This window comes from Rhinopithecus bieti, unplaced genomic scaffold, assembly GCF_001698545.2.
Source record: "Rhinopithecus bieti isolate Rb0 unplaced genomic scaffold, ASM169854v2 scaffold_788, whole genome shotgun sequence".
In the NCBI taxonomy this organism is placed as follows: domain Eukaryota; kingdom Metazoa; phylum Chordata; class Mammalia; order Primates; family Cercopithecidae; genus Rhinopithecus; species Rhinopithecus bieti.
In genome coordinates this window covers 2,809,558-2,821,976 of record NW_016803416.1, presented here as the reverse complement: position 1 = coordinate 2,821,976, position 12,419 = coordinate 2,809,558, and the positions used below count along the sequence as shown (strand labels likewise).

At 37.6% G+C, this 12,419-nt stretch overlaps 1 protein-coding gene across 1 annotated transcript in view; it reads right to left on the bottom strand.

Annotated features, from left to right (window-relative positions):
- Window positions 1-4,368: 4,368 nt before the first annotated feature.
- Window positions 4,369-12,419, bottom strand: part of COLEC10 (collectin subfamily member 10) — a 40,933-nt gene continuing 32,882 nt past the window's right edge. Inside the window, exons 4-7 of the mRNA XM_017882820.1 lie at window positions 9,877-9,929; window position 9,437; window positions 8,395-8,490; window positions 4,369-6,428 (exon numbers count right to left, since the gene is read on the bottom strand). Of these exons, the coding sequence (XP_017738309.1) occupies window positions 6,037-6,428; window positions 8,395-8,490; window position 9,437; window positions 9,877-9,929 (542 nt within the window). The 3' untranslated portion in view covers window positions 4,369-6,036. The remainder of the gene's footprint in view (window positions 6,429-8,394; window positions 8,491-9,436; window positions 9,438-9,876; window positions 9,930-12,419) is intronic.

Sequence of the window (12,419 nt, the reverse complement as noted above, 5' to 3'; positions counted from 1 at the left end):
CTGGATCAAATAGTATTTCTGGTTCTCGATCCTTGAGGAATCGCCACACTGTCTTCTACAATGGTTGAACTGGTTTACAGTCCCACCAACAGTGTAAAAGCATTCCTATTTCTCCACATTCTCTCCAGCATCTGTTGTTTCCTGACTTTTTAAAGATTGCCATTCTAACTGGCATGAGATGGTATCTCATTGTGGTTTTGACTTGTGTTTCTCTAATGACCAGTAATGATGAGCTTTTTTTCATACATCTGTTGACCACATAAATGTCTTCTTTTAAGAAGTGTCTGTTCATATCCTTCACCCACTTATTGATGGGGCTTTTTTTTTCTTGTAAATTTAAGTTCCTTGTAGATATGGATATTAGCCCTTTGTCAGATGGGTAGATTGCAAAAATTTTCTTCCATTCTGTAGGTTGCCTATTCACTGTAATGATAGTTTCTTTTGCTGTGCAGAAGCTCTTTAGTTTAATTAGAACCCTTTGGTTAATTCTGGCTTTTGTTGCCATTACTTTTGGTGTTTTAGTCATGAAGTCTTTGCCCATGCCTATGTCTTTAATGGTATTGCCTAGGTTTTCTTTTAGGGTTTTTATGGTGTTAGGTTTAAAGTCTTTAATCCATTTTGAGTTAATTTTTGTATAAGGTGTAAGGAAGGGGTCCAATTTTATTTTTCTGCATATGGCTAACCAGTTTTCCCAACACCATGTTTAAAATAGGGAATCCTTTCCCCATTGCTTGCTTCTGTCAGGTTTGTCAAAGATCAGATGGTTGTAGATGTGTAGCATTATTTCTGAGGCCTTTGTTCTGTTCCATTAGTCTATATACTTGTTTTGGTACAAACACCGTGCCATTTTGGTTACTGGAGGTTTGTAGAATAGTGTGAATTCAGGTAGCGTGATGTCTCCAGTTTTTTCCTTTTTGCTTAGGATTTTCTTGGTTATACGGGCTATTTTTTGGTTCCATATGAACTTTAAAGTAGTTTTTTCCAATTCTGTGAAGAAAGTCAGTGGTAGCTTGATGGGAATAGTATTGAATCTATAAATTACTTTGGGCAGTATGGCCACTTTCACGATATTGATTCTTCCTATCCACGAGCATGGAATGTTTTTCCATTTGTTTGCGTCCTCTCTGATTTCCTTGAGCAGTGGTTTGTAGTTGTGCTTGAAGAGGTCCTTCACATCCCTTGTAAGTTGGATTCCTAGGTATTTTATTCTCTTTGTAGCAATTGTGAATGGAAGTTCACTCATGATTTGGCTCTCTGTCTATTATTGGTGTATTGCAATGCTTGTGATTTTTGCACATTGATTTTGTATCCCAAGACTTTGCTGAAGTTGCTTATCAGCTTAAGGAGATTTTGGGCTGAGACCATCGAGTTTTCTAAATATACAATTACGTCATCACAAACAGAGACAATTTGATGTCCTCTCTACCTATTCGAATGCCCTTTATTTCTTTCTTTTGCTTGATTGCTCTGGCCCAAACTTCCAATACTATTTTGAATAGGAGTGGTGAGAAAGGGCATCCTTGTCTTGTGCCCATTTTCAAAGGGAATGGTTCCAGCTTTTGCCTATTCAGTATGATATTGGCTGTGAGTTTGTCATAAACAGCTTTATTATTTTGAGAAATATTCCGTCAATAAATAGTTAATTGAGAGTTTTTAGCATAAAGGGGTGTTGAATTTTATCAAAGGCCTTTTCTGCATCTGTTGAGATAATCATGTGGTTTTTGTTATTGGTTCTGTTTATGTGATGGACTATGTTTATTGATTTGTGTATGTTAAACTAGCCTTGCATCCCAGGGATGACCCTGACTTGATCATGGTGGATAAGCTTTCTAATGTGCTGCTGAATTTGGTTTGCCAATATTGTATTGAGGATTTTCACATCAATGTTCATTAAGTATATTGGCCTGAAATTTTTGTTATTGTTGTTTCTCTGCCGGGTTTTGGTATCAGGATGATGCTGGCTTCATAAAATGAGTTAGGAAGGGGTCCCTCTTTTTCTATTGTTTGGAATAGTTTCTGAAGGAATGGCACCAGCTCCTCTTTGTACTTCTGGTAGAATTTGGCTATGAATCTGTCTAGTCTTGGGATTTTTTTGGTTGGTAGGCTATTAATTACTGCCTCAATTTCAGAACTTGTTATTGGATATAATAGACATTTACAGAACTCTCCACCCCAAATCAACAGAATATACATTCTTCTCAGCACCACATTGCACTTACTCTAAAATTGATCACATAATTGGAAGTAAAACACTCCTCAGCAAATGCAAAATAATGGAAATCATAACAAACAGTCTCTCAGGCCACAGTGCAATCAAGTTAGAACTCAGGATTAAGAAAGTCACTCAAAACCACACAACTACATGGAAACTGAACAACCTGCTCCTGAATGACTGACTACTGGGTGAATAACAAAATTAAGGCAGAAATAAATAAGTTCTTTGAAACCAATGAGAACAAAGACATAATGTGCCAGAATCTCTGGGACACAGCTACAGCAGTGTTTAGAGGGAAATTTACAGCACTGAATGCCCACAAAAGTAAAGAGGAAAGATGTAAAATTGACACCCTAACATGACAAAGAATAAGCGCAGCAAAGAGAAGCAAATTCAAAAGCTAGCAGAAACAGAAATAACTAACCATCAGAGCAGAACTGAAGAGATACGAGACGCCTCCAAACCCATCAAAAAGTCCAGAATTCCAGGCTTGGTACCAAACGATTAACAAAATTGATTTTTAATATATCTGTTTCTGGTTTGCCACTATATCTGTAGTTATCGCCCCGAATTATACTGTGGCTGCTTGTAATTCACTCTCCTCAATAGTATGCCTATGTGCACATTTGCGTGAATATGAAAAAAGAAAACAGTGAACACATAAATGTGTAACGGCAAGTTGCTGTATCCCATGCATCTTCTGTTAATTAATCCTCATCATTAACTTTGGAATTGTAGACAGATAAGTTGATTTGCAGCCGCTGCTATAACAAGACCCATCTGTGGACTGAATTTTCCATTCACTATCATGAGCAATGCAACAGAATTGGAGAAGACACTGCATTGGGCAGTTGTCAATCACCAGGGCTGCATGGCATCTTAATTTCTTATATGTGAGCTGATTTTGGTAATTGCTTAGCTTGTGTCTCGTTTGGACCTCAGTGTTATCATTGGCGAAGTGGCAGTAAAATGACTGTTTTTCGTCCTCACCTAGAGTTTATCAGAATCAAATGAAAATGATATCGGTGAAGGCATTTTTTAAAGCACAAGTGCTTCACAATTTGAGTTTTCATAATAATTCTTAATTAAGCTTGTTTGGGTTCCTTCAAAAATTTCTTTCAGGCAAGATTGCAGGATATACTTAATTTGTTGAAGTTCTGGTATTCTTCTCTTAGAAGCATTCACAGAAAAGATGAGTCATGCTGCGAAAGAACTATCTATTATAACATTCACAGTAAATAATAATAGCACTTAACAGTACACACAATAAATACCCTCATACTTTGGGACTTAGAACAAAATCAGAAACATGATCCTTAACATGAAGCTGCCCATAAAGGCAACATTTCTGCATGTCCTCTCCTTCCTCTCTTCTTACATATGAGTTTTTTTTTCCTACACGGTGTTTCCTAGATTTTCCACTTCTCAATAATCTGGGATGGCTTTCTATCCAAGGATAACTGGCTTTGAATATGATGTCCTGCTTTGTAATTTGTATTAAACCTTTCTGCCTTTAAATATCACATGCTATCATCTCAAAAGAGTTTTAACGAGTAACCTGATAAATGGTCAAACATATAACAAATTCCTATTAAGGGCTGAATTGAATAAGGTATAATGGGATATCTTGACTTGATGCCATCATATTCTAATGACATTCCTGTTTGGGTTAGAAACCTTCTTGAACCTTCCTCCAGAAGAAATGAAATGAGTCCACAATTTTAGCTAGAAACTTTTGACGCCTAGATCTTTAATATTACTTAATATTACTTTGCTACAACCCATATACTCTACAAATTTGGGCGTTAAAGGCCGGGCCGCGGTGGCTCAAGCCTGTAATCCCAGCACTGTTGGAGCCGAGACGGCGGCAGATCACGAGTCAGGAGACCGAGACCATCCTGGCTAACACGTGAAACCCGTCTCTAACTAAAACTACAAAAAGAACTAGCCGCGCGCGACGAGGCGGGCGCCTGTAGTCCCAGCTACTCAGGGCGAGCTGGAGCAGGAGAAGGCGTGAACCGCAGGAGGCGGAGCTTGCTGAGGCTGAGAGCCCGGCCCACCTGCAACTCCAGCCGCTGGGCGAGCAGAGCAAGACTCCGTCTCAAAAAAATAAAAATAAAAAAACAAAAAAAAAATAAAATAAAATAAAATTTGGGTTAAAAATTAATTAGTTGCCAACATTTTAAAATATGAACATATGTTACAGACTCCCAGCTTTCTGACTTCTCTTGAAATGTAGCAAGATTGGGTCCTTCCTAGCACTAGTAGCAGCCACTGAGGAGCAGCTGGCTCCTTTGGAAGGGCAAGCTGTGCTCAGTGCACTAGGGTCCCCACCTGTTCCACTTCATTTATATATGTCATCTGTCTGGCCCCTGTAGGATCTGAGTTTATGGTCCTTGTTCAACCCACAGAAATAACCTAATTAAATCCTGTCTCATAACCAGTTAGTCATGGGTGAAATCATGAACAGATGGTTTAAGGTGAACATATGTTGTTGATCTGTTTCTCTTATTTCATTAACCATTTTGCCAGCATTTGAAACAGTCTAATCATATGTCACAAACCAGAAATGGAGTAGCAGTTTATAGGGTGATGATCTAGAGCATCTTTGAACTGTTTATTTTTAAATTCCTAGTGAAAGCTGCTTTGAGGTTTGATCTACAGTTCAAGGTAGAATTTTACCAGCTCAGTAAATGTGAGTTCTAGGCATGTTCCAAATTCTGTACCTCACACGTTTCTGTGATGTCAGAGTATTAGAAGGGACATCTCCAGTAGGATTTTTAGCACATATATTTATGAAGAGTAAAAGGCCTCCCATGAAATGTCACCATGAGTGATATGTTAGAGGCAAGGACGAGGGGGCCTGGAAATGATGTTGGTAGCACTTTGAAGCTTCCAGAATTTTCTTAAGGCTTCACAAACTCCTTCCCTCATTCCCCATGCCTAAGGTGAATAAAATTGAGGCAGGTAAACCTAAGATAAATAAAAATGAAGTTAAGTTAATAGCAGTGGTAATTTAGCAAGAGAACTATAACTAATATTGTTTGTGAACAATTTCCCATTTTTTTCCTTTTGATTTCAAGAGTTCCATTTTTCTTACATCAGAGTGTGACTATATAGGGGGCTGAGATTAAGGTGTGGGCCTACAGAAAGGGGTCCAAAGCACCTACTTGTTATATGTTAGTGAAATTGGTAGATCAGAAGCACGAAAACAGTATTCATCATTCCACATGGTCTGAAACAAGACACAAAGCTAGAAGTCCCCCATATAAAGGTTTGGGGTTAAAGTATTTCCACGTCTGTGCCAACAAGGAGAACTTCCAAGTATAGCCATGGCCATAGGGTATGACTGGTAAAAGATCTGGGCATCTTGGATTCAAAGATCTTATTCCTCGCAGAAAGCACTTCTACATGTCTGGCTTTGGGCCAGGGCAGGTTAGCCTAATCATCAATAACCTTCCTAATCATCACCAATAAACTGGGCAGTTATCCACTGGGATAGACACAGAGTGCTCTAGGGAGAAATGGTAGAGCAAATACCAAGAGAACAACTCATTTGACATATAGTGCACAATTAGTAATTAAAATTCTCTCTCAAGACCCATGTAACCTGGTAAGCTACTAGGTCAATAACATACCATGTATGAAAATATGAAAATCATCACAAAAGAGCATGATGATGGAGGCTCCATACCTTAGTTTAGCATTTCCTAGCTGTGTTGACTCAGATCAAATGTAGTATAATTAGGAAAAAAAAGGATGGATAATAATAACTATAATGATGGTCACAGGAAAATAGCAAATACGTAGGATGAGGGAAGTTACTTTTTCTTCTTGATGAACTCACAGACAAAGTACATGGTAAGATGGCACTCTGTGTCATTCCATCTGCCAGAGCTCAGCATCTCCACACAGTCCTCATGACCATAGGGGTCGCTGGGTTCCCCCTCATTCCAGTTGCTATAGTTCTGCAGTGGAGTGTTGTCTGTGAACACGTACTGTCCCTCCCTTTCAAGGTCATTCACGCCAATGAACACCCGAAAGAAGCCACTCTTGGCAACATAGTCAGCTATGAGTGTGTTGGCAGCTTCATCCTTGGGCATGGCTAGCATTCCACCCCGAATCCTGCAGTGGGTTAGGGATTCCCTGTAGTTCTTCTCTTCCTGCACGATGTAGTAGAATTTCTCTTCAGTTTCCCTAATCCCTGCTATCACTGCAGGGAGAGAAAAAAGGAGTATCATTATGTATCTCAAAAAGATAAAAGGCAATAGAATTATATGATATTGCCAGATTTACATTTATTTATTCAATATTCAAGAATTATTTTTCAAAGCCCTATTATGAGGTAGTCACAGATTTAATCACCCCCACCTCTAGTTATCAAATAGAGAACAAATATCTACAGTTTGTTCTCCCTTCCTTTTCTCCTCAACTTCTCACACACCTGGCCAGCACAAAGTTGACAAAGACGTGTTACGTGAACTTTCAGTCAGCCCATCTCATACTATATTTCCCAACAGTGTTGATGCTTTAGCTCTACTTGTGACCACACAAGCAGATTCTTCTCTCTTGTACTTCCATGCCTTTTATGCCTAGATAGTCTTTCCTACCTGGCAAACTTCTACTTATTCTTTAGATCTCAGTGGAAATGTATCCCCATATAAGAAGTCTTTCCAATGCACTTGTGTAGACATGGCAATCACTCTTCCCCGTGTTTCCATTGCCCCTTTCACTTCCTTCTTCTAGCACTCAACACATTTTAGTCTCATCGTTTGTCTGCATTTCTCTCCTACTTACCTGTGAATGTCTTAAGGACAATGACCATGTCTTTGACACTCTTTAGCTTCAGTGCCTGGAATACTTATGGGAATGGTAAATGCTTATTGAAATGATGTAGGAATAACACAGATGTTTGTCCACATTGGACCAAATTCCTGCTCTGTGAACATGTACATGAATTGAGTTTGTCCATATTTCATTTCCATATTTGGAAATGAACATGTACATGAATTGAGTTTCTCCATATTCATTTGTCCAGGTACAAGAGGAAGACTGAGCTACTGAGTTAGCTTCAGGACAGAACTGGAGACTGAGAATCACCCTTCACTCATAATATGGCATGTATGTTTTGGGTGTCAGGGGCCTCTACATATGCATTTTAGGATCCATAACTTTAATTCACAAAGAAATCTATGACCACTAAAATGTTCAGAACTATTACACTATGTTCTCACTGTATGGTCTGTCTTATTCATGACAGTTTAAGTCATATCAGAGACAGAATCTTCAGTACAGATTATAACTAGAGTTATAATTAGTGTGGTTAGTTAATATCAAGTATTTCCTTTGCCTCTAGTGTTACAAGATGAGGATGAACATGAGACAGCATCTATGTGATTCCAGCAATGTACAACAAATATAGCTGAGTTACAGTAAATGAAAGTATATGAAAAAGAAACCAATTTTAACTGTAATTATAATAGTTACCTTATTAATACCATTTCAGAAGAAAATACATAAGCCCTTTCCACTTCAAGGGCTTTTCTGATAACTACTATTAAAAAAAATGGACAAGGGATAACAAAAATGACCAGTATTGGAAGTTGCAAAACAGATAAACACATAATGTTTGTATTGTGGATAGAGGAGTCAGAGAAGCTTGTAATATATTCCTACTCTACTGCTCATTAGGTCTGTATCATGGGCAAGGTACTTCCTCTAAGCTTTAGTTTGATCATAGTATCTACATACTACATAAACAACTATGAGAACTCATTGAGATAATGCTAGTAGTTGTGCACTATTCCATGCACTCAAGAAAGCAGCTACTGTTATCATTACCTCTGTTTTCTGAGATGCTAGTTCTGTCTGACTCTTACTGTCTCTTTTTATTCTTACAGCATAGCTTGCCACACTCTGCTCTTTTCTCCATTCCCCTCACCTAAGAAAGTCTTTCTCTTCCCATAAGCAATGCACATACATATAAATATATGTAGTGGACTTGAGGTATCCTGGGGGAGTCTTAGTGGATAATTAGCAATTTGGAAGACCCTTAAGCTGGTGACACTATCTAAATAGCCCTTTGTCCAACCCAAGATATTTCCACCTAAGAGTATTGGAATTGTAGTGTTGATAGAGATTTATCAATAGATACATAACACAAAAGAGAATATGTTCACCATTCTTGACAAATTTCATAGATGTCTTGAGCCGAGCAATACTAATATCCAGTTGTCCAACAAATTTCCGGTATCTTCCACAATCACAGACGGTACCTTTTAAATGACAAAAACTGTGAATTCATGTTGAAGTACATGCAGACTAGTGGAAAGGAACATTTGCTCTCTTTCCAATATTCACTATCGTTTTCTATTCTGGTTCTACATATCTGTGAATGGCTATACTTTAAACCTTTTATTTAAAATAGGGTTTCCAATTTACATTATTGATAGAATTTCCAAAAATATCTTTGTAAATGTTTTGAATGAACTATAAGACAATTCTAAACTAGATTATTAAAAAGAAGAATACATACAACAAACCACTGCATACACATTTTGGACCATTTGGCATTTTCTTTGTTGAACACAGAATGTGTCTGCCCAATCTCAGAATAAAATTTTTATAGCTTTCTTGAAACATATTTCCTGCCAGTGTTCTCTTGTGTTATTGCATTATTCACTAGATGACAGTTTTTCCAAGACAGAAGAAACTTTTCACGATTAAATTAAATGTTAATTCTAATTATCCATTTAAAATACAGCTTGCATGTTTCAAGGACAAAGTTTAAATCGTATAAATAGATTTGACTTAAGTTTGTAAAAGCCAGCTGCCCAGTTTGTGGATTAACTATGATTTTAATGTGTCTTTCATTCTTCTTTGCTCACCTACCTTTTCAACAACCAGCAAATATTGCTGTGACAGAGAGGGAATTACAAGGAAACTGATGTAAAATTCAAATGATTCCCTTTTTCTATTTAATGGCTGTTGTACATAAACATTTCAATTTTTTTCTCCTTTGGCAGCTTGAAAATTAAAAATAATTTTATTAGCCAAAGGAAAAAATACAGCCTTATTTATCCATATTCATATGAAATATGAAGAACGTCAAACAGTTTTTAGAATTGTCTTCACCATACCCCTGTGAATAGAAAACAACTGAAATTACCAATCTTTCTTTCCCTGTGTAAAGCACTGGGAATAAAGCTCCAGGAGAATAACCCTAGATAATCTCCCTGGCCATGGAAAGCATGTACCGTAACCAGGGGCCTGTCTGCATCAGGTCAGGCTGCTGCTGCACTCTGATGGCCAGTATTTGGTTGAGATGCTAGTGAAAGGCAAGGCGTGGCATGCTGAGGCAGGGCCTAGTGCCAGCTTTTCCTCTTGGCCCAGAAGAATTAGGCTGCTTCTTGATGGGCTGGGCTTTCTTCTTATAGTAAGCATGGCAGGGATGAAACGTGCCATCATCCCCATCCCCAGGGCTTGGAAAGTCCCCAGCAGGGAGACAGGAAAGTCCCCTTCTTCCCTTTCTTCTAGCCTGAGGAAAATAAGGTTAAGCATACTAAAAGAACTCTTGATTTTCATTTAAAATATATTTATTTTTGAGATGAATAAATTTGGAATGATGCTAGAAATCAAAGAGAACATTGAACATATCATACCTGCTTTGCCTTTTCTCCAGGTATTCCAAGCAAACCTTTTTCCCCTTTGTCACCTGAATAAAAACGATAGCAACCAAAATAAAATTAAATTAAAATAAAAGAAGAAAGGAAATAAGGAAGGAAGGAAGGAAACAGGGAAGGAAGGAAACAAAGAAGGAAGGAAGAAAGAAATGGAAGGAGGACAGAAGGAAGGAAGGAGGGAGGAAGTTAAGGAGGGAGAAAGGAGTGAATTCACATCTAGAGTCAAAGCAGTTTTAAATTTTATTTGCAATATCTACAACTAATATCTCTAATATCTCTTGGTTTTTATAAATACTGTGATTTTCAATTGGCTACACAGGCACAGCTAATTAAATGAGTCATAATTTATTTAGATTGAATATAGAATTCCAGCAGGGTTTGTGAGAAGCATTCGAATTTGTGTAACCTATCCTACTAATACTTTTTTAATAACGTGGCCCTCTGAACAAGGCTAATACAATTCTCAGCATGTTTTCAATTTTAAAAATATCATTGTTTTGTGAATCTCGATCAATTTGTTAGCACACTGCAGTGTCTTTGGACTTATTATGCCCCAAGTTATTCCAAGTGGCTTTGCCCTTGGATTTCCAAAACAAAACAAAACAGAACAAAAAACACATGTATTGTGCTTTTTCAATTTAATTAGACAAATATTTACTATTTACTTACTCTATGAAAAACAAAAGACTGGGTACTTTGAAAGGATATACAGAGACATGACTTCAACCTATGACTTGAAGGAGTTTACAATTTTTAGAAGTGAAGTGATGTATGCAAATACTAATAATGCAAAGTCATGTCAAATATATTATACTGAAACAGCAACCTTGGTACTTTCCCTCTCTGTACTTCTTTATATGTAACCATTTTCTCACTCGCAGGTATCCACAAAATAATTCTCAGAGAAGCAGGATTTTTAAAGCAGAGAGAAAGAATAAAACACGTTAATTTTTTTTCAACTTCAAAATAAGCTCTTGAGGCCCACATCAGATGCAATAATTGAAAGCAAAAGCTTTTGATTTTCAGGAAGAAATGTTTGGCTGAGGTTCTTGAGAATCAAAAGGGAAGACCCTGACAGAAGTAAAATAGAGTTTATACTTCAATAGTGATCTGGAAAAAAAGAATAAGAAAGAACTCATGAGGGATAAATACAGGATGAAGGTCACCTAGGCTAGGTGTATGGGGCTTACCCTCACAGGAATGTGGTGTGGTCAGAGAATTGGTTATATGGCCCAAGGGGACAATGCAAAAGGGAATGGAGTTGGTATTAAGGTTTTTCCAAGCCTCATCTTTCACCAGAAACAGAGAAAAAGTGAAAGCCACTCTAAAACCCATAGGGTGCCCCATGTTGTGTGCACTGAGGACACTCATTGGCTTTTCTCATCATTGTCTGATATGTACTTTTCTTTACATAGTTACTCTTATCATTCAGAAGAAGGCATGCCTGCTGGGGCCCCAAGGATTTGCTGAGCCTTCTAAACTGAGCCATGTGGACACTTTTCTTTAGAGTTGATGCCAGTCATTTGTGTGCGCCCCAAACAGAATGTGGGGGTCCTTGAAGGCCAGAATACAATTTACACATGCAAGAGGTAGGCTTGGAACTTGTACTTGGAAGAAACGAGACAATGGTGAAATCTATACCAGTGGAACATGATACATATTGTGAGAAAGACATTGAACAGAGAGAGAACATATTCTGAGAGGAAGGCAGAAGAGACAGTGCTTCTAGTGGAAGAGTAAAGGAAAGCTTAGCATTTGAGCTTTGCTATGAAAAGCTTCAGCAACTGAATGAAAGTGGGAACAAGGTCAGGTTCAAGGTACAGCAGAGGATATAGTTGGGCATGAACATATGTCAAATGCCCTACTCAGTAATATCAATCTGCTCACACCTTAGTTATATCCTGCAAATTCCTTACTTCTCTTATATATAAGTTGGAAAAAATAAGAATAGATTTTGAGATATTAATAGAAGAAAGGGAATATACATTTTACTAAGTACCCATCAATCATCAAGTACTATTCTGGATACCTTATACATATTATCACATTAAATCCTATGAACTAAGTGTTATCATTGTCTTTATTCTACAACTTGAAGAAATTGAGGATCAGAGAGGCAAAATAACTTGCTCAAGGACATCTAGCCATTAAATGGCAGTGCTCGTATTCCTGCCCAACCATTTCTGACTCCCCTTTCATGGTGCTTCCAAATGAGTTAACCAGTGGTTTAATGAAAAAAAGCAAGGTGTTTGAAAAATGTTATCAAAATTTGCAAAGAATAGCAGTCCTCATCACCATCAAAAATATTGTGCACTTAAAAGATTGTATGACTATGGGTTTAATGTTTTGATTTTTTAAAACATTATCTTTTCTGCGCATATGAATACCTTTTAATTCAACATAGATGGAACGTTGATTCCAGTTATGCTATGATCCTAGTTCTGGGCTAAGCTTTATAATGGACATAAAAGAAGCATAAATCGGGTGCCTTGGGCAAATGATGGGCTTTTAAGGAAAGCAAA